This window comes from Coregonus clupeaformis, unplaced genomic scaffold, assembly GCF_020615455.1.
Source record: "Coregonus clupeaformis isolate EN_2021a unplaced genomic scaffold, ASM2061545v1 scaf0567, whole genome shotgun sequence".
NCBI lineage: Eukaryota > Metazoa > Chordata > Actinopteri > Salmoniformes > Salmonidae > Coregonus > Coregonus clupeaformis.
The window spans coordinates 1-27,945 of NW_025534022.1; the positions used below are offsets into that span (position 1 = coordinate 1).

The 27,945-nt window shown below is 44.4% G+C and overlaps 1 protein-coding gene across 1 annotated transcript; it reads left to right on the forward strand.

Moving 5' to 3' along the window:
• Window positions 1-501: 501 nt before the first annotated feature.
• Window positions 502-27,743, forward strand: LOC121559942 (GTPase IMAP family member 8-like). Its single transcript, XM_041872972.2, has 4 exons — window positions 502-580; window positions 1,228-1,977; window positions 25,484-26,068; window positions 27,613-27,743. The coding sequence occupies exons 1-4, from the start codon at window positions 502-504 to the stop codon at window positions 27,741-27,743; spliced, it is 1,545 nt and encodes a 514-aa protein (XP_041728906.2).
• Window positions 27,744-27,945: the final 202 nt, after the last annotated feature.

A 27,945-nucleotide genomic window follows, 5' to 3' on the forward strand; every position in this document is an offset into this window, starting at 1 on the left:
TACAGTATTTTAATACTGTACAACATTAAGTAAACATTCATTGATACCAGGTTTGTTGACATTTATGCATATATGATCAAACGATTCGGATGTCAACAATCACATTCTTCGATATGTTTGTATTCATACATATGGTTTAATATTGTATAACAATGAAAGGAGAATTATGTTTTTCACTTTTATCTGAAACATTTATCTTGAATTGGTTAATCTGGTCCCAACACGTAGCAGAATGTAAACTGTAGAATGATACACATGTTTAGAATGTCATTTGACACACCCTAAATGAGTACATTATGTTTACCTGATGTAGGCTACGTTGTTAGGGAATGTACTATGTTTTACGACAGTTACACCACATAGCATTACTCTTTTTATAGTTCACATTGTTTTAAAGTGAAATAGCCGAGAAGAAATTCTAATTTAGTTCATATGGACTTTGTTTTTTGTAATGAGGTCATCATCTGTTTCTATGTTTTTGATTGGCCAACTGTAGCAGCGATGGAACGAGGAAGAGGGACTCTGAAGATTCTGTTCCTGTTGACACTCTGTCTGCAAGACTTCACTGGTCAATGCCAAGGTACAATAACACACACGTGCACACACACGTGCATTCACGTACACACACCAGGGCCGTGCACAGACCTTTCAGGGGGCAGGTGCTCAAAATAAAAACAGGGCAACATTTACAAAATAACAAATGCCTCTGTAGCGTACATTTTAAAACATAGGCCTATTTATTTCTGCAACACAATCATCATTACAAACTAGTTCATTGCCTCCTAAAGACATGATTGACATGGGGAAAAGAAGGCAGGCTATCAGCTGATCATTGATGTTGATGATAGATGTTAATCTGCTAGTTAGATTATTTATTTTACTGATTGTGATTTACATGTCTTTTCTTCTTCACTCTGCTGCCTATCAGCCAATCAGACTGAAGTATGTTATTCTTCTCTCTGCTGCCTATCAGCCAATCAGACTGAATATGGATGATGATGTAGGCTAAATCAAGTGTTATCAAGTGTTAAACGAATGTTAAGATCTCTCAAGCTGGGCGTCTCCTTACAGGGCAGACTGGGAAACAGGCGCAACCAACGGACGGGTGGGGGGTGGTGAACTTGACAACAACTTGTGAGAAGGGGGTTCCGAACAACAATGACAGAAACGTTTGTTTAATGTTAGACAATCACTATCAACTCAAGCACTTCTTGTCTGTTTTCACAGATTCAGGGCATCCCTCTGACCTGAGGATAGTTCTGGTGGGAAAGACTGGATCAGGGAAGAGTGCAACAGGAAACACCATCCTGGGGAGAAAGGTATTTGTAGAAGACCTCTCCCCTGAGTCTGTCACTGATCACTGTAAGAAACAGAGTGGAGTGGTGGATGGGAGGAAGATTGATGTCATTGACACCCCAGGGCTCTATGACACAACACTGTCTAAAGCAGAGATGAAAGGTGAAATAGAAAAGGCCATCTATGAGTCAGTCCCAGGACCTCATGCCTTCCTGCTGGTGATCAGACTGGGGAGGTTCACAGAGGAGGAGAAGAACACTGTGAAGTGGATCCAGGAGAACTTTGGAGAAGAAGCCTCAATGTACACCATCATTCTGTTCACCGGAGGAGACCAGCTGGAGGACAAATCAGTGGAGGACTTTGTGAAGGAGAGTGAGGAGCTTACGAAACTCGTCAAGGTCTTTAACGGCAGATATCATGTCTTCAATAATAAAAAGAAGAATGACAACACTCAGGTCACAGAGCTGCTGGAGAAGATAAATAAGATGGTGGTGAAGAATGGAGGACAACACTACACCAATGAGATGTACCAGGAGGTCCAGAGGAAGATTGAAGAGGAGGAGGAGAAGAAGAAACAGCAGGAGGAGGAGAAAAAGGAGGAGGAGAATAAGGAGATCAGGAAACAGGCAGTGGAGGAGGAGAGGAAGAGACAGGAGAAGATTAATAAGAAGAAGTCAAAGGGCAAATGGGGAACACTTGCGGGATTGTTAGCAACAGTTGTCACAGCGGTGGTTGCAGGACCAGCAGCAATTCCAGTTGGAGCTGCTGTATTTTTAAAAGAGCTAGCTGACCATTTAGAAGATTCTGATTAAGATGAGGATGATGGGAAATACCACTTTCTTCCTCATCTTAATGTCAAGTAGTACAGTAGACTAATACTGTACAATGACAACCATCAGGGATTGTTCAACACTTTCTAATATGATCAGTTATTTAACACGTTAATCATTCAAAGGCTCGGGGATAATAACATAGGATGCTGTTTATAATTCAACAAAAACAAACAGAAAAATCAGAACTCTACAAATCATGTTTCATAAACTTAGAGATAGATAATAAATTAGAATGGGTAAAGACATTCTAGGTTTCTGTATATCTACAGTTCCGTTCTATCTACCCTCCCTTCCTGGTCTGTGTTCTACCTCTACCCTCCCTCCCTGGTGTATACTCCGTCTACCCTCCCTCTAAACTCCCTTCCTGGTCTGTGTCTCCCTCTACCCTCCCTCCCTGGTCTGTGTTGTCCCTCTACCCTCCCTCCCTGGTCTATGTTCTCCCTCTACCCTCCCTCTACCCTCCCTCTCTGGTCTATGTTCTCCCTCTACCCTCCCTCTACCCTCCCTCTCTGGTCTATGTTCTCCCTCTACCCTCCCTCTACCCTCCCTGGTCTATGTTCTCCCTCTACCCTCCCCCTACCCTCCCTGGTCTATGTTCTCCCTCTACCCTCCCTGGTCTACCCTCCCCCTGTCTATGTTCTCCCTCTACCCTCCCTCTACCCTCCCTCCCTGGTCTATGTTCTCCCTCTACCCTCCCCCTACCCTCCCTGGTCTATGTTCTCCCTCTACCCTCCCTGGTCTACCCTCCCCCTGTCTATGTTCTCCCTCTACCCTCCCCCTACCCTCCCTGGTCTATGTTCTCCCTCTACCCTCCCTGGTCTACCCTCCCCCTGTCTATGTTCTCCCTCTACCCTCCCCCTACCCTCCCTGGTCTATGTTCTCCCTCTACCCTCCCTGGTCTACCCTCCCCCTGTCTATGTTCTCCCTCTACCCTCCCCCTACCCTCCCTGGTCTATGTTCTCCCTCTACCCTCCCTGGTCTACCCTCCCCCCTGTCTATGTTCTCCCTCTACCCTCCCTCTACCCTCCCCCTGTCTATGTTCTCCCTCTACCCTCCCTCTACCCTCCCTCCCTGGTCTATGTTCTCCCTCTACCCTCCCCCTACCCTCCCTGGTCTATGTTCTCCCTCTACCCTCCCTGGTCTACCCTCCCCCTGTCTATGTTCTCCATCTACCCTCCCTCTACCCTCCCCCTGGTCTATGTTCTCCTTCTACCCTCCCTCTACATTTACATTTACATTTACGTCATTTAGCGACTTACAAATTGGTGCATTCACCTTATGATAGCTAGTGGGACAACCACTTTACAAATTATTTTTTCTTTATTTTTTTATAGTTTTACAAATTATTTGTATATATTTTTTAATCTCTTTTATGTTATATATCTTTTTGTTATTTTATTTTTATTATTTTATCTTTTTAGACTATATTTTTTAATTTCATTTGTTTTATATTGATATTGTTTTTTAGTTTTAGATTTTCTTTAACTATTTTTATTTTTTATTTTTTTGTGGGGGTGGGTTGGGGGGGGGGGGGGTGGGGTGGAAGGATTACTTTTATACTATCCCAGGTATTCCTTAAAGAGGTAGGGTTTCAAGTGTCTCTGGAAGGTGGTCAGGTGACTCCGCTGTCCTGGTGTCGTGAGGGAGCTTGTTTGCCTTGCAATGCCTTCGTTTGGGTGTAGGGACTGATCAGAGCCTGAATGTAAGCAGATGCGAGCTTCAACTGGAAGCCAGTGGAGTGTGCGGAGGAGCGGGGTGACGTGAGAGAACTTGGGAAGGTTGAACACCAGACGGGCTAAAGCGTTCTGGATGAGTTGTAGGGGTTTAATGGCCCAGCCAACAGCGAGTTGCAGTAATCCAGACGGGAGATGACAAGTGCCTGGATTAGGACCTGTGCCGCTTCCTGTGTAAGGTAGGGTCGTACTCTGCGAATGTTGTAGAGCATGAACCTACAGGATCGGGTCACCACTTTGATGTTAGCGGAGAACGACAGGGTGTTGTCCAGGGTCACGCCAAGGTTCTTTGCACTCTGGGAGGAAGACACAACGGAGTTGTCAACCGTGATGGCGAGATCATGGAGCGGGCAGTCCTTCCCCGGGAGGAAGAGCAGCTCCGTCTTGCTGAGGTTCAGCTTGAGGTGGTGATCCGACATCCACACTGATATGTCTGCCAGACATGCAGAGATGCGATTCGCCACCTGGTTATCAGAAGGGGGAAAGGAGAAGATTAATTGTGTGTCGTCTGCGTAGCAATGATAGGAGAGACCATGTGAGGATATGACAGAGCCAAGTGACTTGGTGTATAGAGAGAATAGGAGAGGGCCTAGAACTGAGCCCTGGGGGACACCAGTGGTGAGAGCACGTGGTGCGGAGACAGATTCTCGCCATGCCACTTGGTAGGAGCGACCTGTCAGGTAGGACGCAATACAAGAGTGAGCCGCGCCGGAGATGCCCAATTCGGAGGGGGTGGAGAGGAGGATCTGATGGTTCACAGTATCAAAGGCAGCAGATAGGTCTAGAAGGATGAGAGCAGAGGAGAGAGAGTTAGCTTTAGCAGTGCGGAGCCTCTACCCTCACTCCCTGGTCTATGTTCTCCATCTAGTGTCAGACTTAGTGTAAAACACCACGTGGTTAACACAGTGAGTAATGTTGTAATATACTGTACTTCGACTGTACTTCATTACTGTATTTGTACTGTACTTCATTACTGTATTTCTACTGTACGTCATTACTGTATTTCTATTGTACGTCATTACTGTATTTCGACTGTACTTCATTACTGTATTTTGACTGTACTTCATTGCTGTATTTCTACTTTACTTCATTAATGTACTTCATTACTGTATTTCTACTGTACTTCATTACTGTATTTCTACTGTACTTCATTACTGTAGTTCGACTGTACTTCATGAGGGCTCAGTACTGTAGGACAATTATTACTAAAACAATTACAATAGAGGGATTTCTATTATAATAATAATAATAATAATAATAATAATAATAATAATAATAATAATAATAATAATAATATGCCATTTAGCAGACGCTTTTATCCAAAGCGACTTACAGTCATGCGTGCATACATTTTTTGTATATGGGTGGTCCTGGGGATCGAACCCACTATCCTGGTGTTACAAGCACCGTGCTCTACCAGCTGAGCTACAGAGGACCACCCATATTATTTACGTACATTTATGTATGTTTATTCAAGTGCATTCATGGCAAATTGAACATTTGTCTGTTTATAAATAGATAATCGATTGTTGTTATTTTTTCTTTCATGCTTTGTGATGTTTCATGACAACATTTAATGAACATTTGATGGAAAACCTTTGAGGACATTTAGTCGTTGGGAGTGTGTGTTTAGTTTTGCATTTGTGATTTTAACATATTTCAACAATATATAATAAAGTGAAATCCATAAAATCCTCTCCTCATATTCTGTTCAAACACCACTATGATTACAACAGGTTTTTGGTTTGTTTCGGCCAAAACCTTAATAGAACACAGGACATACATGTTCTTCTTGAAAAAGTGTTATTTTAGATGCTGCTGTCTCTTTCCTCTTGGTTGAATATGCAGTAGTTCTGTGTCTTATGGTAGAAACAGCTCACAATAATTGGTAATTGTTTGGAATTTACAGTGATTTGTAGATGGTTTGTCTATGCACCAGTGCCTTGCTCAGGCCAGACTCCAATGTGGAGAATGTTATATAACAGAACAAAAGTCCAATGACTACATTTCCCACCTCATCAGCTGGTCCCACTAGGGAGGAGCCAGACAAGTATCAGCAAAGGATCATGGGAGATGGAGTCCAGAGCCAACTGCTGACGAGCTGCACAGAGTTCTCCTGTGTTTCAGAGACCTACAGTGGGTGAGTGACTCATCATAAAGCAACATACTCACTTCCATATTGGCCCCTATATACTGTAACATATGATTTAGCTCTTTAATGATTTGGTTAGTATTTAGTCTGGGTAATCTGATTCTAGGATGGCAGGGATCCTAGCGGTTAAGAGCGTTGGGCCAGTAACCAAAAGCTTGCTGGTTTGAATCCTTGAGCCGACTAGGTGAAAGATCTGTCGATGTGCCCTTGAGCAAGGCACTTACTCCTAATTGCTCCTATAAGTCGCTCTGGATAAGAGCATCTGCTAAATGACAAAAATGTAGGACAACCATTAGGACCTGTATTAAAGCTGTACTGTAGTCCCACCTTACTCTTTAATGGTTTGGTTAGTATTTAGTCAGGGTAATCTGATCCTAGGATAACCATTAGGACCTGTATTATCAAATCAAATCACATTTTATTTGCCACATGCGCTGAATACAACAAGTGTAGACATTACAGTGAAATGCTTACATACAAACCCTTAACCAACAATGCAGTTTTTTAAAGTTTTTTATATTTTTTAAGTGATAGATAAGTAAAAAATAACAGCAAATAATTAAAGAGCAGCAGTAAAATAAAATAACAGTAGGGAGGCTATATACAGGGGGGTACCGGTGCAGAGTCAATGTGCGGGGGCACCGGCTAGTCGAGGTAATTGAGGTAATTGGGCGGCAGGTAAATGGGCGGCAGGTAGCTTAGTGGGTAAGAGCGTTGTGCCAGTAACCGCTCCACTACAGCCCTGTCGATGAGAATGGGGGCGTGGCTCCGCCCTCTTTTTAAACCTGTAGTCCACAATCATCTCCTTTGTCTTGGTCACGTTGAGGGAGAGGTTGTTATCCTGGCACCACACGGCCAGGTCTCTGACCTCCTCCCTATAGGCTGTCACATTGTTGTCGGTGATCAGGCCTACCACTGTTGTGTCGTCGGCAAACTTGATGATGGTGTTGGAGTCATGCCTGGCAATGCAGTCATGGGTGAACAGGGAGTACAGGAGGGGACTGAGCACACACCCCTGAGGGGCCCCCGTGTTGAGGATCAGGATGGCAGATGTGTTGATACCTACCCTTACCACCTGGGGGCGGCCCGTCAGGAAGTCCAGGATCCAATTGCAGAGGGAGGTGTTTAGTCCCAGGGTCCTTAGTTTAGTGATGAGCTTTGAGGGCACTATGGTGTTGAACGCTGAGCTGTAGTCAATGAATAGCATTCTCATGTAGGTGTTCCTCTTGTCCAGGTGGGAAAGGGCAGTGTGGAGTGCAATAGAGATTGCATCATCTGTGGATCTGTTGGGGCGGTATGCAAATTGGAGTGGGTCTAGGGTTTCTGGGATAATGGTGTTGATGTGGGCCATGACCAGCCTTTCAAAGCACTTCATGGCTACAGACGTCAGTGCTACGGTCGGTAGTCATTTAGGCAGGTTATCTTAGTGTCCTTGGGCACAGGGACTATGGTGGTCTGCTTGAAACATGTTGGTATTACAGACTGTAATATTAAAGCTATACTGCAGTTCCACCTTACTCTTAATGGTTTGGTTAGTATTTAGTCAGGGTAATCTGATCCTGGGATAACCATTAGGACCTTATTGTTATTATAGGCACAGCCTACTGCAGTTCCACCTTACTCTTTGAAAGGCTATTTGGACATTTCTACACCTTGATTGCATCTTTACAATCTTGCCAAGCCCTATTTTATAAGACTAAAACAGAAACTGACCTCAGATCATTGTCTAGGGGCTACTTCATCTTTCTCCATAGAGAGAAATATCTTGTTTCATGTCTTTTTATGAAAGCACTCCATCTTGCGGTGATTTGTGAAATACGTTGATGAAATGATCTGTGCTAGATCGCTACAGATTCCAGTGGAGGAAGGAGGACAGGCAGTGAATCTCTTTGTCGCCATAGTGACGGGGTTGTTGATGGGGTTTCAGACAGGCAGTTTTAGGGGTGTTGTCATGGGAGGGTTGACAGGGGTCAGTGATATGGTTTACAACAGGAACTGGTGGAGCCCCTGACTCACTGGTAGGCTATGTACCTACGTTTTATAACAAAAATATTGGGAGGATAAAACTATTTAAATGTGTATAGATGGAAGGACCTTGGTGATGGATCATGTTCCTTGATGCAATTATCAAACTTTGGTTCTTAATCATTTGGAAATTAATAAAAGCCCAATAAAGAAATAACATTATTGATTGCATATATAGATTATTTTAAAAGATAAATGAAACCCTAATATTCATCAGCAGTGCTAGCCTACTTCTGTTAAGTCAGTCCTGATATGGGTCTGAACCTGTTAGTCATCAAGGGATTCAAAGAGAGATTCATCCAGCAATATCTTTCCCTGATTTCATCTGACCAAGTATTCAGATATTGTGTGACAGGAGTTAAAGGCCAGGCCAATGAAAGGCCTTAATCCTACCCTGTAAAATCCTTAAAAATAACAGCAACAAGAACTAATGACTAGATCACCAGATACACATGATCAAATAATCATTTATGTAAACAAACATAGTGAGCCCACTCGAACCAAGGTCCAGTGATTGTCAACACATCACGGCCCGTATCCACAGTATCAGTAAACCCTGCACTCATATCTGTCATGGAATCAGTAAACCCTGCTCTCATATCTGTCATGGAATCAGTAAACCCTGCTCTCATATCTGTCATGGAATCAGTAAACCCTGCTCTCATATCTGTCATGGAATCAGTAAACCCTGCTCTCATATCTGTCATGGAATCAGTAAACCCTGCTCTCATATCTGTCATGGAATCAGTAAACCCTGCTCTCATATTAACACAAATGTGTAGCCTAGATTTATGTGTAGCTCTTCAGCTGTTCTTACTTTTAAGTAATTTTATCCAGAGCAAACCACAGGAGCAATTAGGGTTAACTGCCTTGCTCAAGGGCAAGTCGACAGATTTTTCACCTAGTCGGCTCGGGGATTCCAACCAGCGAGCTCTCTGTTATTGGCCCAACACTCTTAACCGCTAGTCTACGTACCTGGAAAGAGGCCTCCACTAAAGTATTGGAACTGACTGTATAAAATGTAATTGCATTTTTCAGTCATGGCAGATGATGTTGAAATTACATGATGTATTACTTTCCCTTGTATTTCCAATAGCCTGTGATAAGTAGTGATGAAGCTTGTTCAGTTCTAAGAGTTGAATGGTTCCTCCTGCTGTATGTTGATGGGATTACATGATCTTTGAACCAGTCCCAAATCTCCTTCAAAAGTTGTATCCACCAGTGTTATTTCAGGATGATTTCCACCATATTGTTGATTTATTTGAACACACACTGAAGACTATAATCATATTCAGGGCCAAATGTGTTTTACCCTTATCATGTAGTTCTTGGCATCAGTCGTACTTTGTTGTTTTTACTGTTTATGAAATCTCATTTACTATCTGCATGATGTTTAAGGCAAATATAACTGAACCTTTTGGGAAATCCGGCCCCTTGTGTCTTTGACACAACACTCGCTGAAAAGGTGATGAAGAGTGAGATAGATGTATAGACAAGCCAGGACACGTTCCTGCTGGTCATCAGACTGACGAGGTCCACAGAGGAGGAGAGGAACACTGTGAAGTGGATCCAGGAGAACTTTGGAGAAGAAGCCTCAAAATATACTATTCTAGAATTTCTCTTCCTTTCTCACAATAATACAATAAAATGTGAACCAAACCCAATGGCTTGCATTGGAATTTTAACATTTCCTGTTTTGTTTCACAGATTCGATGCGTCTTTGGACAGAGTAGATCTGTAATCTGATGGAGTGGATGTTTTACGGAATTGACAAAATGTAATTGTTCTTCTTTGTTCAAGTGGTATACTCAGAATCATTTCAGTTTTTCCTCAGTTGCTTTATGGCCGTTATATTCCCCAGCAAGAAACCAAACATTGATGCTCAAAAAGAAGGGGGAACTAACACAGAGACACTAACAACAACCCAAATGAAACAGGTGGGGTTCTAGGAAGGGTTCTGAAAGACATTAATGGGGGAGTCCACTGAGTTGACTAGCAACAACAACTGGGACCTAAAAGACACCCACCATGAGACCCACTACATTTACCCCCAGAAGAGGCAAACAAAAGGAAAAACCCACACCAAACTAAAAGACAGGAAGCAAACCACAAAGTGGAGTAAAACAAAGACGGGGATGATCAGATAAAGGATTGTTTTTTAGAAATCAAATATGGAACCAAAGGAGTTAACCCTCCACATCTCTCAAGCCACCTGAAGCACTGGGCCAGACGCTCTTAAATATCACCTGGCAAGCACAGGTGTAACACATACTGACTAACAAGGTTGATGCCAATTGGTTCGCCCAACGTGCCAACGTCCAAAATATAAATGGACCAAAGCCTGTATCATCTTCCCCCTTAAGACAAAATAAAATGTCCTATATTTTTGTTGAACAATTTTACTCACAACCAACAGAAAACCACTTCCATTTCATAACATGACATAACATGCGTCGTTACTTAAATGCGTCACGTTCTCCAATATCAACCAATAAACACTGGCGGTCTCATACAAAATAACCACTGTTATTCTTTTTTTTGTCCTTTTTTTTTTTTTAAGTTGAGAAAGGTTTTTTAAGGTAAAATCACGTACATTTCTATAACTCCCATCCCTTTGGAACAAGCCCAACCAAAACAAATACGGCAAAACGTGCAGTCAAAATAAAATGTGCCAGCGCTACACACTGGCTAAACACAAAACGTATTGACTGCCCACCCTTGAAAGACAATCAGCAACCAAGTTGTCCTTACTACGGACATGTCTGATTTCAAGGGGAAACTCCTGCAATATGAGACTCCAGCAAAGAAGTTGACGATACATGGAGCTCGTCTTTTGCAGGAAAACGAGAGGGTTATGATTGGTATAGACCATCATGGGGTTAAAGACCGATACATAAACCTCGAAGGGCTGACGAGCCAGTACCAAAACGAGCGTCTTCATTTCCATAGTTTCCGATATTTCCTTGAAAAGTACCCCACAGTGTGGTCAACATGTTATCGTCTTTCTGTAGGAGCACAGCCCCTGAATCGCTGGCATCTGTGTACAAAGCAAATGGACGACATAAATCCGGAGCAGCTAACACTGGTGCAGAGACCAAAAGGGTCTTTGTCTTATCAAAAGCCTCCTGACAGTAGGGCACCAAAGGAAAACGACTTTCAAACTGGTCAAATCTGTAAGTGGTGCAACAACATTTACATTGACATTTTAGTCATTTAGCAGACGCTCTTATCCAGAGCGACTTACAGTTAGTGAGTGCATACATACTTTTTTTTCATACTGGCCCCCGTGGGAATCGAACCTACAACCCTGGCATTGCAAACGCCATGCTCTACCAACTGAGCTACATCCCTGCCGGCCATTCCCTCCCCTACCCTGGACGACTCTGGGCCAATTGTGCGCCGCCCCATGGGTCTCCCGGTCGCGGCCGGCTACGACAGAGCCTGGATTCGAACCAGGATCTCTAGTGGCACAGCTAGCACTGCGATGCAGTGCCTTAGACACTGCGCCAACCTGGGCAAAGTTCTTGCAAAAAGCATAGTAGTAATCAGCCATTCCCCAAAATCGCCAAGAAGTTGGTACCGAAAGGTTATTGATGGCCTACACTTTGACAGAAACGGTCAGACTTCCCCTTGCCCCACCCACCACTATATAGATAGTGATATTTCACTGTTGGGGGCAATTTTGCTCTTTGACAGGTTAACTGTCAAGTTGGCAGCTGCAAAACGCTAAAAAAGACTACTAATATTCTGAAGGTGTTCTGGCTAGGAGGTACCAAATACCACCACATCGTCCAACTATGCCTCAGCATTTTCCAGACCACGTAGAATGATGTGCATGAGCCTTTGAAACGTGGCTCCGGCATTTCGTAACCCGAATGGAAGACGAAAGTAGGAGAACAAACCATCAAGAGTGACAAAAGGATGATTGCAATCTGTTTTGAAAATCGCTAATGTGCTCCAATTGGTTTGTTTTTGTGTTTAAGGTGTTGCCCTGCAACAACCTCTCTCAGCAAGCTCAACATGATGTCCAAGCACAAGCTATGGGGTGTACTCTACCACCCGTAGGAACCTTTTCATCATCCTCCCTGCGCGGAAGGATTTCCTCCTCCACCAAAACAGGATAGACTAACTCTTTAACTACTGCTTTTGGATCGGCATGTATAACTTTGATGTCATAATGCTTTGCAATGATGAGCAGATTTGCCTTCGTACATTTATCTAGAGAGTCTCCCATGTAGGGTTTTCCATAAATGCTTCCAATTTACAGCCCATGGCTCTTTATCCTTTATTAGCCTGTGTGTTTAGGCAACTTTCAAAATGATTCCTCCTATTCACTCTGGGAGGATGTCAGTGACAGAAACTACCACAAAAGTCTATTTTGAACACTCAAATATCTGGGCACAACAGATCTTTAGAGTAGGTGCTTAGAGAGACTATAATGGGAAACAAAATCCCGGACGAGCCCCCATGTTGATATGTTCCCCAGCAAGAAACCAAACATTGATGCTCAAAAAGAAGGGGGAACTAACACAGAGACACTAACAACCACCCAAACGAAACAGGTGGGGTTCTAGGAAGGGTTCTGAAAGACATTAATGTGGGAGTCCACTGAGTTGACTAGCAACAACAACTGGGACCTAAAAGACACCTGCCATGAGACCCACTACATTTGCCCCCAGAAGAGGCAAACGAAAGAAAAACCCACACCAAACTTAAAGACGGGAAGCAAACCACAAAGTGGAGTTAAACAAAAACAGGGATGATCAGATAAAGTATTGTTTATTAGAAATCAAATATGGAGGGCCAACCATAGGTGTTAATCCTCCAGATCTCTCAAACCACCTGAAGCACTGGGCCAGACGCTCTTAAATATCACCTGGCCAGCACAGGTAAAACAACTTCGGACAAACAACATGACAAGCCAGCACAGGTGTAACACATACTGATTTTACATGATAAAATTCCCCTAAATGTACGTTTTAAGCTCAAATAATGCAATTTTTATAACTATAAAGATAACGTTTCCCAGCCGGACAAGGATTGTTTCGACTTCAAGAATCTCTGAGCTAATTTCCTGCTATTCTACAAATTTTTCCATTAGGCTGAGAGAAAATTGTGCACTTTTAAATTGTATTTCCTGTAATTCCAAACACTTCTTTTATGGCTTATGATGTTCATATACTATCTGGGAGGCCTGACGTCCACTGGGTGTGTGCTATGCCAATGCCTGCATTCAAATACTAGTGGAAAATGAACATTACAATTGTTTAATGGGGCAACATTATCAAAGGATGGTGATGACAATTCCGGTGCAACTAAATAAATATATTGTGCATTAAGTAACAGCTCTGTTTACTCTGTTCATAATTACATAAATACACCTGTCAAATAAATGGAATGTTGGGAGTGTTGTAGGGAGTTTCTGCTGTCTGTCTGTTTGTACCACATTCATAGCAGTGTTGGCTCGCTGGAGAAACGAAAGTATTTATTCCTGTTTGACTTAAGTATGAATCTATTGTGCCAAGATATGTTCTGTCTTTTATGGGCCTCACCTAGGTAATTATGGACCCCACCTGTTTATACAATAGGCAGGTAATGAACTGAGCATTCACTGATCATGTAACCTAAGGTTAATGGGAGGTGGAATCTCTGATGCACAGATGTCAGTTTCACAGAAATGTGTTCTGTTGATCAGGGAAGAGAACGGGGGGGGGGGTTGATTCTCTGCCCCGCCGATGACACATCACAATACTGATCATAACAGTCACCATGCCGACACCTGTCAGATCTCACAACGCCTGGACAGGTGTTTAACATGTCACGGTTGTTCCATGAAAAGACTGCCTTTTGCGTCCCTTGATATTTTGTTCACCAATTTTGAATTTTAAAAGCCTGTTATATTACATGAAGTGCCCTTTAATATAGACCACATTGGGAATTCAATAAATCTGAATAATATGAATATTCTTAATATGAATAAAGGTTTGCTAAATTGCCAAAATCCCCTCTGTCACTTTTAGGAAGGTTTCAACCCACTTAATCCAAAAATGTCTACAAGTTTCACCATCATTGTAAGATACACTTTTCAAAAGGCACTGAATTGGGGGTGTCATGGATTCAGCCGAGGCTGCTCCTCCTCCTTGCTCGGGCAGGCTTTGGCGTTCGTCGTCCCCGGAGTACTAGCTACTGCCGATCGATGTTTCTGTGTTTGTCTTGTTTGGTCTTTATTGTTTACACCTGTTTCCCATTATGTTGGAATGTATTCCCTATATTAACCCCTGTCTCTCATTGGTTATTTTGTGTGTTATTGTTCGTTGTCATTCCGGCAGTTGCTTGTATGTACGGGTCTTTGTGTTTTCCTCCCTGTTTGGAGGTTTGTTGTTTTGTACGTTGATTTTACTGTGTTCAGTAAAAAACGTTGCCAGCCGCTCTGTGTCCTGCTTTTGACTTCGCTACCGCATACACGTCGCGTGACAGAATAACACACCAAGACATGGAGTCAGCAGGAGCGGCGGTGCCAGCTGGATCACCGGAGGAGCGCGTTACACAACAGGCGGCCATGATCCAGGCTCTCGGCACCGCCATGGAAGGTGTGATGAACACCTTGGGGCGATGGGAAAGAGGAGGCTTGCCCACACCTCCTCCGACAATACCACCACCATCAGCTATACCCATCGCTTCACCTCCGGAGTCCAGTGGGATTCGGCTCTCGCTCCCGAGGGCTTATGATGGCACCGCGGCCGGGTGTCAGGGTTTCCTGCTCCAAGTGGAACTCTACCTGGCAACCATCCACCCGGTGCCCTCGGGATACGAGCGTGTCCGCCCTCATCTCCTGTCTGTCCGGCAAGGCACTGGAGTGGGCCAACGCCGAGTGGGGGGGAATAGACGCCGCTACAGTCAACTATGCGGAGTTCACCCGCCGCTTCAGGGCGGTGTTCGATCATCCCCCAGAGGGGAAGGCGGCGGGTGAGCGTCTGTTCTACCTCAGACAGGGGAAGAGGAGCGCGCAGGAGTTCGCACTGGACTTCCGGACTCTGGCTGCCAATGCGGGATGGAATGAGAGGGCCCTCATCGACCACTACAGGTGCAGCCTGAGGGAGGACGTGCGTCGGGAGTTGGCCTGCAGGGACAACAACCTAAGCTTCGATCAGCTGGTGGACATGTCGATTCGCCTAGATACCCTGTTGGCTACCCGCGGACGTCCGGAGTTGGGGCCGTCCATTCCATCCCCCAGCACTTCTGAGCCGAGCCCTATGGAGCTCGGGGGTGCTGGTGCTAGGGAGACGAGGAGAGAGACCAGGAGAGAGGCCGTCCCCTGCACCAACTGTGGCCGCAGAGGACACACTGCGGTTCGGTGCTGGGGAGGGTCTCCTAGGAATCGAGGCAGTAGGCAGCGCACTGATGAGTCATTCCAGGTGAGTAAGCACCCAACTCATCCAGAGCTCTCTGTTGTACATATGTGTATTAAAGTTGTGTTTCCCGAGGTTTCTCCTCACTCCCAGCATAAGGCGCTAGTAGATTCAGGCGCAGCTGGGAATTTTATCGATCGCCGGTTCACATATAAGTTAGCGATTCCTATTGTACCAGTTGAAGTGCCCTTCCCCATCCATGCCCTAGATAGCCGCCCTTTGGGGTCGGGATTGGGAGGTCACAGTGCCACTTAAAATGAAGACGCAGGAGGGCCATGAGGAGATTATACAGTTGTATTTGATTGACTCTCCTGCATCTCCCGTGGTGTTGGGGCTTCCCTGGTTAACATCTCATGACCCCAACATTTCATGGCAACAGAGGGCTCTCAAGGGATGGTCTGATCAGTGTGTCGGGCGGTGTGTAGGTGTTTCCATAGGGGCAACGACGGTGGAAAGTCCGAACCAAATTCCCACCATGCACATTCCTCCTGAGTATGCCGATTCGGCACTCGCCTTCTGTAAAAAGAAGGCGACTCAATTACCACCTCATCGACAGGGGGATTGTGCGATAGACCTCCAGGTAGGCGCTGCGCTTCCTCGTGGTCATGTGAATCCTCTGTCTCAGGAGGAGACGGCAGCTATGGAGACATACGTCACCGAATCTCTGAGACAGGGATACATACGATCGTCCACTTCTCCTGCGTCCTCGAGTTTCTGTTTTGTGAAGAAGAAGGATGGGGGTTTACGCCCGTGTATTGATTACCGTGGTCTCAATCAGATTACAATCAAATACAGCTATCCTCTCCCTCTGATTGCTAGTATGACGGAGTCATTACACGGGGTGCGATTCTTCACAAAATTGGATCTCAGGAGCGCGTACAACCTGGTGCGCATTAGGGAGGGAGATGAGTGGAAGACAGCATTCAGTACCACCTCGGGTCACTATGAGTACCTCGTCATGCCATACGGTTTAATGAATGCTCCTTCAGTCTTCCAATCATTTGTGGACGAGATTTTCCGGGATTTGCATGGACAGGGTGTAGTGGTGTATATTGATGACATTCTAATATACTCCGCTACACGAGCCGAGCATGTGTCCCTGGTGCGTCGGGTGCTGGGTAGACTGTTGGAACATGACCTGTATGTGAAGGCGGAGAAATGTCTGTTCTTCCAGGAGTCCATCTCCTTCCTGGGACATCGGTTGTCCGCGTCAGGGGTGGAGATGGAGATTGACCGCGTTTCAGCCGTGCGTAATTGGCAGACTCCCACCACGGTGAAGGAGGTGCAGCGGTTTTTGGATTTTGACAATTACTACCGGAGGTTTATCCGGGGCTTTGGACAGGTAGCAGCTCCCATCACCTCCCTGCTAAGGGGGGGCCCGGTGCGTTTGCAGTGGTTGGCTGAGGCAGATAGGGCGTTTAGACATCTGAAGGACCTGTTCACCTCGGCTCCGGTGCTGGCACATCCTGATTCCTCTTTGGCGTTCCAAGTTGAGGTGGATGCGTCCGAGGCGGGGATCGGTGCTATACTGTCTCAGCGCTCGGGCACGCCTCCAAAACTCCGCCCCTGTGCTTTCTATTCCAAGAAGCTCAGTCCGGCGGAACGCAATTATGACGTGGGGGACAGGGAGCTGCTAGCGGTGGTCCAAGCCCTGAAGGTGCGTAGGCATTGGCTTGAGGGGGCTAAACACCCTTTTCTCATTCTGACTGACCATCGTAACCTGGAGTACATCTGGGCAGCGAGGAGACTGAACCCTCGTCAGGCTAGGTGGGCCATGTTTCTTACCCGGTTTGTATTTAAGCTCACTTATAGACCAGGGTCACAGAACGCTAAGGCAGACGCCCTGTCCCGACGATATGACACAGAGGAGAGGTCCATTGAGCCCACTCCCATACTACCGGAGTCTTGTCTGGTGGCACCGGTGGTGTGGGAGGTCGATGCGGAAATCGAGCGGGCGTTACGTGCCGACCCTACTCCCCCAGAGTGTCCAGAGGGACGGAGGTATGTGCCGCTCGAGGTCCGTGATCGACTGATATATTGGGCTCACACGTCACCCTCCTCTGGTCATCCTGGTATTGGTCGGACAGTGCACTGCCTTAGTGGGAAGTACTGGTGGCCCACCTTGGCTAGGGACGTGAGGGTTTTATGTTTCTTCCTGCTCGGTGTGCGCCCAGTGTAAGGCGCCTAGACACCTGCCCAGAGGGAAGTTACAACCTCTACCCGTTCCACAATGGCCGTGGTCTCACCTATCGGTGGATTTTGTCACGGACCTTCCCCCCTCCCAGGGGAATACCACAATCTTAGTCGTTGTGGATCGGTTTTCTAAGGCCTGCCATCTATTTCTATGCCAGGTCTTCCTACAGCCCTACAAACGGCCGACGCCCTGTTTACTCACGTCTTCCGGCACTACGGGGTGCCTGAGGATATAGTGTCTGATCGGGGTCCCCAGTTCACCTCTAGAGTCTGGAGGGCGTTTATGGAACGTCTGGGGGTCTCGATTAGCCTTACCTCGGGTTTTCACCCTGAGAGTAATGGGCAGGTGGAGAGAGTAAACCAGGATGTGGGTAGGTTTCTGAGGTCCTATTGCCAGGACCGGCAGGAGGAGTGGTCGGGGTATATCCCCTGGGCAGAAATAGCCCAAAACTCACTCCGCCACTCCTCCACTAATCTTACGCCTTTTCAGTGTGTGCTGGGTTATCAGCCGGTCCTGGCACCCTGGCATCAGAGCCAGATCGAAGCCCCTGCGGTGGATGAGTGGTTTCGGCGCTCGGAGGAAACATGGAATGCTGCGCATGTCCATCTGCAGCGGGCTATCAGACGGCAAAAGGCAAGCGCCGATCGCCACCGCAGTGAGGCTCCGGTTTATGCACCGGGAGACCGGGTCTGGCTCTCGACCCGAAACCTTCCCCTTCGCCTGCCCTGCCGGAAGCTGGGTTGGCGGTTTGTGGGGCCATTTAAAGTCCTGAGGAGATTGAACAAGGTATGTTATAGGTTACAACTGCCCATTAATTACCGCATTAACCCCTCGTTCCATGTGTCTCTCCTCAGGCTGGTGGTAGCTGGTCCACTCCAGGAGAATGAGATACGAGAGGCTCCTCCACCCCCACTAGACATCGAGGGGGCTCCGGCGTACTCAGTCCGTTCCATTGTGGATTTGAGGCGTCGGATGGGGGGTCTGCAGTATCTCGTGGAGTGGGAGGGGTACGGTCCGGAGGAACGGTGCTGGGTACCTAGAAGGGACATCCTAGATCCCTCCCTGTTGAGGGATTTCCACCGGAGTCATTAGACTCGCCCTGCTCCGCGTCCTCCTGGCCATCCCCGAGGCCGGGGTCGGCGCACGGCTGGGGCCGCGCGTCAAGGGGGGTACTGTCACGGATTCAGCCGAGGCTGCTCCTCCTCCTTGCTCGGGCAGGCTTCGGCGTTCGTCGTCCCCGGAGTACTAGCTGCTGCCGATCGATGTTTCGGTGTTTGTCTTGTTTGGTCTTTATTGTTTACACCTGTTTCCCATTATGTTAGATTGTATTCCCTATATTAACCCCTGTCTCTCATTGGTTATTTTGTGTGTTATTGTTCGTTGTCATTCCGGCAGTTGCTTGTATGTACGGGTCTTTGTGTTTTCCTCCCTGTTTGGAGGTTTGTTGTTTTGTACGTTGATTTTACTGTGTTCAGTAAAAAACGTTGCCAGCCGTTCTGTGTCCTGCTTTTGACTTCGCTACCGCATACACGTCGCGTGACAGGGGGAATGACACATCAGCTAAACACATCATATGATATAGCAATCTGATGACTGACTGTTATGCAATGTAACGTCAGCAATACAGTCAGCCTGGAATGTGATGAGTGTTACGCCCATCATACAGGTAAGTCTGTCTATATATGTTTTAGGCACACTGCATCCAAACCTCCAGGAGTGTGTGTGCAGCGGACTGTTGTCATAGCTCTGCAGGTATATCCCTCTCAGGTGAACACAATCAAGGAAGAGACAGATGAAAATGACAGTCACGAGCAAGCAAGGTAAAATCCAGTACTAAACAGCCAGTACTTAATGCTGTTTATTCTGTAATTTAAAATAAGATAGCGGGGGAATATCAAATGTGTTAAGACATTTTCGACACCAAACAATTGAATTTGGTAACATTTAAATAACATTTAAACAACATCCTTCGATTGTAGTATTTACTGAATCCTCATATTGTGCATTTTCTGGTAATCAATGCATTGTAATTTATGATTATGTGTAATTGCAAATGAATCAGTTTTGTTGTCGCAATTCTAATTATATACTATTATCTTATTTTAATGAAAATAAAAAATAGAGTAAATCTATTGAATCCTTTGTTAACTTCCGCATTTGGCTTAGTTTCAAAGCCATAAGACAATGAGACCGGTATATCTGGTTTGGCATAACCACAGCCAACTAAATAACAATTCTAATCTGTAAATGCCTTTGCACTGACCTTTACACTGTTGTTGACTATTGGCTCATCAGTTTCCCAGGTGCCTCTAAGAGGAGTAGACAGAAGAGGAGGAGGAAACCCATGGCTCCTGATCCTGCTGATACTTGCAGGTTAGGAGACATTTTGTTTGAAAAATTACAAGAGTAAAACAAAGACAATAGATCAATGATAGGATTCACCCCCTTAACACCAGAATCACAACTTCCACTTGGGTCAGATCTTCTCTTAGTTATGCAATGATTTCAAATGGACACTAAGTGATACATTTATTTAAAAGAGGAAGTTAAGATTCACCCCTAAAACATGACGATCTTGTATCTGTGGAATTAATTGTCCAAACTACAGTGTGGGAAAAAAGTATTTGATCCCCTGCTGATTTTGTACGTTTGCCCACTGACAAAGACATGATCAGTCTATAATTTTAATGGTAGGTTTATTTGAACAGTGAGAGACAGAATAACAACAAAAAAATCCAGAAAAACGCATCTAAAAAATGTTATACATTTATTTGCATTTTAATGAGGGAAATAAGTATTTGACCCCTCTGCAAAACATGACTTAGTACTTGGTGGCAAAACCCTTGTTGGCAATCAGAGGTCAGACGATTCTTGTAGTTGGCCACCAGGTTTGCACACATCTCAGGAGGGATTTTGTCCCACTCCTCTTTGCAGATCTTCTCCAAGTCATTAAGGTTTCGAGGCTGACGTTTGGCAACTTGAACCTTCAGCTCCCTCCACAGATATTCTATGGGATTAAGGTCTGGAGACTGGCTAGGCCACTCCAGGACCTTAATGTGCTTCTTCTTGAGCCACTCCTTTGTTGCCTTGGCCGTGTGTTTTGGGTCATTGTCATGCTGGAATACCCATCCACGACCCATTTTCAATACCCTGGCTGAGGGAAGAAGGTTCTCACCCAAGATTTGACGGTAACTTCAGACGGGCCTGTATATGTGCTTTCTTGAGCAGGGGGACCTTGTGGGCGCTGCAGGATTTCAGTCCTTCACGGCGTAGTATGCTACCAATTGTTTTCTTGGTCCCAGCTGCATTGAGATAATTGACAAGATCATCCCGTGTAGTTCTGGGCTGATTCCTCACCGTTCTCATGATCATTGCAACTCCTTGAGGTGAGATCTTGCATGGAGCCCCAGGCTGAGGGAGATTGACAGTTATTTTGTGTTTCTTCCATTTGTGAATAATCGCACCAACTGTTGTCATCTTCTCACCAAGCTGCTTGGCGATGGTCTTGTAGCCCATTCAAGCCTTGTGTAGGTCTACAATCTTGTCCCTGACATCCTTGGAGAGCTCTTTGGTCTTGGCCATGGTGGAGAGTTTGGAATCTGATTGATTGATTGCTTCTGTGGATAGGTGTCTTTTATACAGGTAACAAGCTGAGATTAGGAGCACTCCCTTTAAGAGTGTGCTCCTAATCTCAGCTCATTACCTGTATAAAAGACACCTGGGTGCCAGAAATCTTTCTGATTGAGAGGGGGTCAAATACTTATTTCCCTCATTAAAATGCAAATCAATTTATTACATTTTTGACATGTGTTTTTTTGGATTTTTTTGTTGTTATTCTGTCTCTCACTGTTCAAATAAACCTACCATTAAAATTATAGATTGATAATTTCTTTGTCAGTGGGCAAACGTACAAAATCAGCAGGGGATCAAATACTTTTTTCCCTCACTGTAAGTGCATTCATCTCATCCATGTAATATTATCTTGGTTTCAAAGTGTATTAATTTATAACAAAGTTACAACTGATTTCTTATTATGTGTTCTGTTCTTGCTGTATCTATAGTGTACATATTGTTGGTGGAATATCTGTAAATTATTTATATATTTTTTTTATATAATTATTATAATATATACAGCATATATATATATATATATATATATATACAGTGGGGAGAACAAGTATTTGATACACTGCCGATTTTGCAGGTTTTCCTACTTACAAAGCATGTAGAGGTCTGTAACTTTTATCATAGGTACACTTCAACTGTGAGAGACGGAATCTAAAACAAAAATCCAGAAAATCACATTGTATGATTTTTAAGTAATTAATTTGCATTTTATTGCATGACATAAGGATTTGATACATCAGAAAAGCAGAACTTAATATTTGGTACAGAAACCTTTGTTTGCAATTAGAGATCATACGTTTCCTGTAGGTCTTGACCAGATTTGCACACACTGCAGCAGGGATTTTGGCCCACTCCTCCATACAGACCTTCTCCAGATCCTTCAGGTTTCGGGGCTGTCGCTGGGCAATACGGACTTTTAGCTCCCTCCATAGATTTTCTATTGGGTTCAGGTCATGGCCCCATCCATCCTCCCCTCAATACGGTGCAGTCGTCCTGTCCCCTTTGCAGAAAAGCATCCCCAAAGAATGATGTTTCCACCTCCATGCTTTACGGTTGGGACGGTGTTCTTGGGGTTGTACTCATCCTTCTTCTTCCTCCAAACACGGCGAGTGGAGTTTAGACCAAAAAGCTAAATTTTTGTCTCATCAGACCACATGACCTTCTCCCATTCCTCCTCTGGATCATCCAGATGTTCATTGGTAAACTTCAGACGGGCCTGGACATGCGCTGGCTTGAGCAGGGGGACCTTGCGTGCGCTTCTGGATTTTAATCCATGACGGCGTAGTGTGTTACTAATGGTTTTCTTTGAGACTGTGGTCCCAGCTCTCTTCAGGTCATTGACCAGGTCTTGCCGTGTAGTTCTGGGCTGATCCCTCACCTTCCTCATGATCATTGATGGCCCACGAGGTGAGATCTTGCATGGAGTCCCAGACCGAGGGTGATTGACCGTCATCTTGAACTTCCATTTTCTAATAATTGCGCCAACAGTTGTTGCCTTCTCACCAAGCTGCTTGCCTATTGTCCTGTAGCCCATCCCAGCCTTGTGCAGGTCTACAATTGTATCCCTGATGTCCTTACACAGCTCTCTGGTCTTGGCCATTGTGGAGAGGTTGGAGTCTGTTTGATTGAGTGTGTGGACAGGTGTCTTTTATACAGGTAACGAGTTCAAACAGGTGCAGTTAATACAGGTAATGAGTGGAGAACAGGAGTGCTTCTTAAAGAAAAACTAACAGGTCTGTGATAGCCGGAATTCTTACTGGTTGGTAGGTGATCAAATACTTATGTCATTTAATAAAATGCAAATTAATTACTTAAAAATCATGCAATGTGATTTTCTGGATTTTTGTTTTAGATTCCGTCTCTCACAGTTTAAGTGTACCTATGATAAAAATTACAGACCTCTACATGCTTCGTAAGTAGGACAACCTGCAAAATCGGCAGTGTACAAATACTTGTTCTCCCCACAGTATATATACACTCTCTATTGTTGTCTGCATCATTTCACCAGGTAAAATTCCTGGTACATGTAAATGTACTTCAAATCAAATAAATGTTATTGGTCAAGTGCACAGGATACAGGGTGTATATGTGATATTTGCTCAAATGAATAGTGACATGGTTGAGCAGCTCAGATATCTAGTAATGGCGGCAGGTAGCTTAGTGGGTAAGAGCGTTGTGCCAGTAACCGAAAGGTCGCTGGTTCTAATCCCCGAGCCGACTAGGTGAAAAATCTGTCGATGTGCCCTTGAGCAAGGCACTTAACCCTAATTGCTCCTGTAAGTCGCTCTGGATAAGAGCGTCTGCTAAATGACAAAAAATAAAAAATAAAAATAAAATAAATAGTAATAAATAGTACAGCAATGTTGACTGTGTGTGTGATTCTGATCAAATCCTCTTTTGAAAATCCCCAGGTTCTGTAGTGTTCACTGCTGAGTCAGAACATAAGGACAAGACAAAAGGTAAAATATGGACCCAGCAGACAAAACTCTATTGTTGATTTCTGCATGTAAAAGAAGGGGAAGGGGTACTTAGTCAGTTCCACAACTAAATATATTCAACCCAAATGTCTTCCACATTTAACCCAACCTCTCTGAATCACAGAGGTGTGGGGGACTGCCTTTATCGACGTCCATGGCGCCTGGGGAACAGTTATTGCTGGGGGTTAATTGCCTTGCACAAGGGCAGAACGGCAGATTTTTCCATCTTGCCAGCTTGGGGATTCAAACCAGTGACCTTTCAGTTACTTGCTCAACACGCTTAACCACTAAGCTACCTGCCGCCTGAACCAACTAAACCACAGAAAACAAAAAATGAAGGGGAAAAACTTTATTGGCGTTGTACCCTTTTATTCTTGTTACCATAGCTACACATCTCTGTACTTTGCTGTTGATGCTGACATAGCCTTGGATCAGCCCCATGCAGTCATAACATTCAATACACATAATCACTTGCATGCAGAGACAATGCAAATATGTCCTTTTGCAAATCCAAACTTCCTCCTCTCTCCTCTTCATACTATTATTTCATTCAACGTAGTGCTACCAATAACCATTTGTGTCAGAGTAAAGATCTAAGCAGGCAAATGTGCATTATAAAAATTACAAAATCAGAAATATATTTGATATATAATTACATATATAGACTACATGACCAAAGGTAAGTGGACACCTGATCGTCAAACATCTCATTCCAAAATCATGGGCATTAATATGGAGTTGGTCCCCTCTTTGCTGATATAACAGCCTCCACTCTTCTGGGAAGGCTTTCCACTAGATGTTGGAACATTGCTGCGGGGACTTGCTTCCACAAGAGCATTAGTGAGGTTGGGAACTGATGTTGGGCGATTAGACTTTCAATGGGGTTGAGGTCAGGGCTCTGTGCAGGCCAGTCAAGTTCTTCCACACCGATCTCAACAAACCATTTCTGTATGGACCCGCTTTGTGTATGGGAGCATTGTCATGCTGAAACAGGAAGGGGCCTTCCCCAAACTGTTGCCACAAAGTTGGAAGACAGATCATAGAATATCATTGTATGCTGTAGAGTTAAGATTTCCCTTCATTGGAACTAAGGGGCCTAGCCCGAACCATGAAAAACAGCCCCAGACCATTATTCCTCCTCCACCAAACTTTACAGTTGGCACTATGCATTCGGGCAGGTAGCGTTCTCCTGGCATTTGCCAAACACAGATTCGTCCCCTTCACAATAACAGCACTTACAGTTGACCAGGGCAGCTCTTGTAGGGCAGAAATTTGAGGAACTGTCTTGTTGGAAATGCGGCATCCTATGACGATGCCAAGTTGAAAGTCACGGAGCTCTTCAGTAAGGCCATTCTACTGCCAATGTTTGTCTATGGAGATTGCATGGCTGTGCGCTCGATTTTATACACCTGTCAGCAACGGGTGTGCCTGAAATAGCCAAATCCACTAATTTGAAGTGGTGTCCACATACTTTTGTATATATAGTGTATATCTTTTTTTTTTTACGATCAGAGTACATTGTTTTGTTTTGCCACCGGTGAATGAAAACATTGTATAGTGTTAACGATGATAATGATTTGGGTAAGTTCCTTTTTAAGGATAAAAAATAAGAATTGGACACATTTCAAACCCTGAATTGAAATGTTCAATTCAACAACTGCATTGACTGAATTGAAATGGAATTGACCCCAACTCTGTTGAATTATTCTTCATTGTTATTCTTTATACTTCATATAGTGCCACTGCCCTCTGACCTGAGGATCATTCTGGTGGGGAAGACTGGAGCAGGGAAGAGTGCAACAGGAAACACCATCATGGGGAGAGAGGTGTTTAAAGCAAAGGCCTCCCCCAAGTCTGTGACCAAACACTGTAAGGAAGGTGAAGCGTATGTTCCAGGAACAAAACTAACAGTAATTGAAACCCCAGGCCTCTTTGATACAACACTGTCTGAACAGGAGATGAAGAGGGAAATAGATGAGTGCATTAAGATGTCAGTCCCAGGACCCCATGTGTTCCTGCTGGTGATTAGGCTGGCTAGATACACAAATGAGGAGAGGAAGACTGTGAGCTGGATCCAGGAGAACTTTGGAGCAGACGCTTCTCCCTTCACAATCTTACTGTTCACTGGGCCCGATCAACTGGACGGCAAACCAGTGATGACATTCCTGAGTGAGAATGATGAGCTTCAGAAACTCATCCAGGTCTGTGAGAACAGGTTTCATGTCTTTAACAATAGAGAGAGTGGGAACCGCACTCAGGTCACAGAGCTGCTGGACAAGATAGGGATGATGGTGGTGAAGAATGGAGGACGTCACTACACCAGTAAGATATATGAAGACACTCAGAATAAGATCAAAGAGGAGGAGAGGAAGAGACAGGAGGAGGAGAGGAAGAGACAGGAGGAGGAGGAGAGGAGAGAACCAAACAAAAATTTGAGAAATTCTATATTACAAATAGGTGGTGCAGCTCTTACAGGTCTGGGATTTATGTTGGGATTTCCACCTTTAATAGTAGCTGGAGTTGCTGTTACAGGTACAGCGGTAGTTGATAATATTGTAGACAAACATGACGAGTAGGGAATTCAGGACACTCAAGTTGACCTAAAGTTGACTTGAGATGTATGAGTCATCAGAAATATAGGGAGGTTTTTTCATGGCAACATTCTTGTTGCTTGGTATCATTAAATGGGTCATGGTGAGGGGTCAGGGTTCATGAAATGGTCAAGGAGTCAATAAGTCAAAATCAGAGCAGTCAAGGTAGATTAATGCCAAGTATCTTGCTATTGTATCATTGTTATCATTAATATTTTTCTTTCAATATATATATACACTATACATCCATATGCTCTTTCACCTATTCATAATTGAGATAATTTCTTTCAGACCATTCATTGTTTTATGTTCCTACATTTTTTCCCCTTTATGAATCTATTTTATTGCTTCCTGCTTGTGTTTTATCTCCTGCATTTTATTGTTTTTCCTGTAAAGTGAGTTGAGATTTGAAATTCACTTTAAATTTAAATAAAGTTTGATTTGGAATTAAGAATAAAAAAATAAATTTTCATTGTTAAAAAATCTGAAAAATACTAGTTCTCATTTATAGTTCTGTAACTTCAAAGGTTTATAAAATTAAGTTAAGATATTCAATAGTTTAAAAAATAAGTAACTAACAATGAGAGAGGCCGAGTTCAGCACACGGAAATGGAACGTAATTCCCTTTTTATGCACTTTTCTCTCTATGCAAATTCTGACCTTGAACTTAAGAATTGTATTTTTTATTCATCAATATACAGTATTTTGTGCGTAAAGGCTCTCCAAACAAATATTTTTTATGATACTTTCTTAACCCTAAAATGTGCCTAAATAATAGTACTTTTAAATCTACAGTACTAGTTGGTACTGAAACGGAGATGAATATGCATAGATGGCTTTCTTTCATTGATCTGAACCTGTTCGCTATGTTTTCTATTGAGTCTGTCAACAACATTTTAATTAAAGGTGCACCGTATTTAAAGGGATGGCTTAAGACAAATGTACTGAAAATGTACTGGCCACTTGCTGGCCAACCCTCTGTTGGCAAGCAAGTGGGGGTGATCAATTAACTAAAGACAGTAGGTTAGTTAAGACAGAAACAATAGGAGGGAGGTCGGTTGGGGATTATGGGTGGGTGTATACTGCAACCATCTAGCAATGCAAAGGTTGCGTGATCAAGGAGCGTCGGGAACAATTGTAGCATTTTAGCTAACCCTTCCCCTTATTCTAACCTTAACCCAATTCACATAACCTTGTACATTGATTATCTTAGTAATCCTAACCACCACTGTAAATTATCCCCATAAATCTCCTTTGTTGTTATGACGCAACCAGCAACCTGGTCTCAGAGAAAGACGTATAATACTGGGTGGTGCAGCGGTCAAAAGCCACTACAGCCTGGGGTTCGATCACGACACGTTGGTGCGGCTGACATCAGGGACAGCGAACAGTGTGATAAGAAGTAGGCAGCCAGGCGGGTCACGTTTCAGAGGACGCATTTCTCGACCTTCGCCTCTCCAGAGCACATTGAGGAGTTTCAGGGTTGAGCCAAGGGACCTAATTCAGGGAGAAAACGGGGTAAAAAAAATATGCTTGTGGCCACACCCCCCTGAACACACCTGTTAGGGCCTGGTTAGTACTGGGATGGGAGACCGCCTGGGAATACCA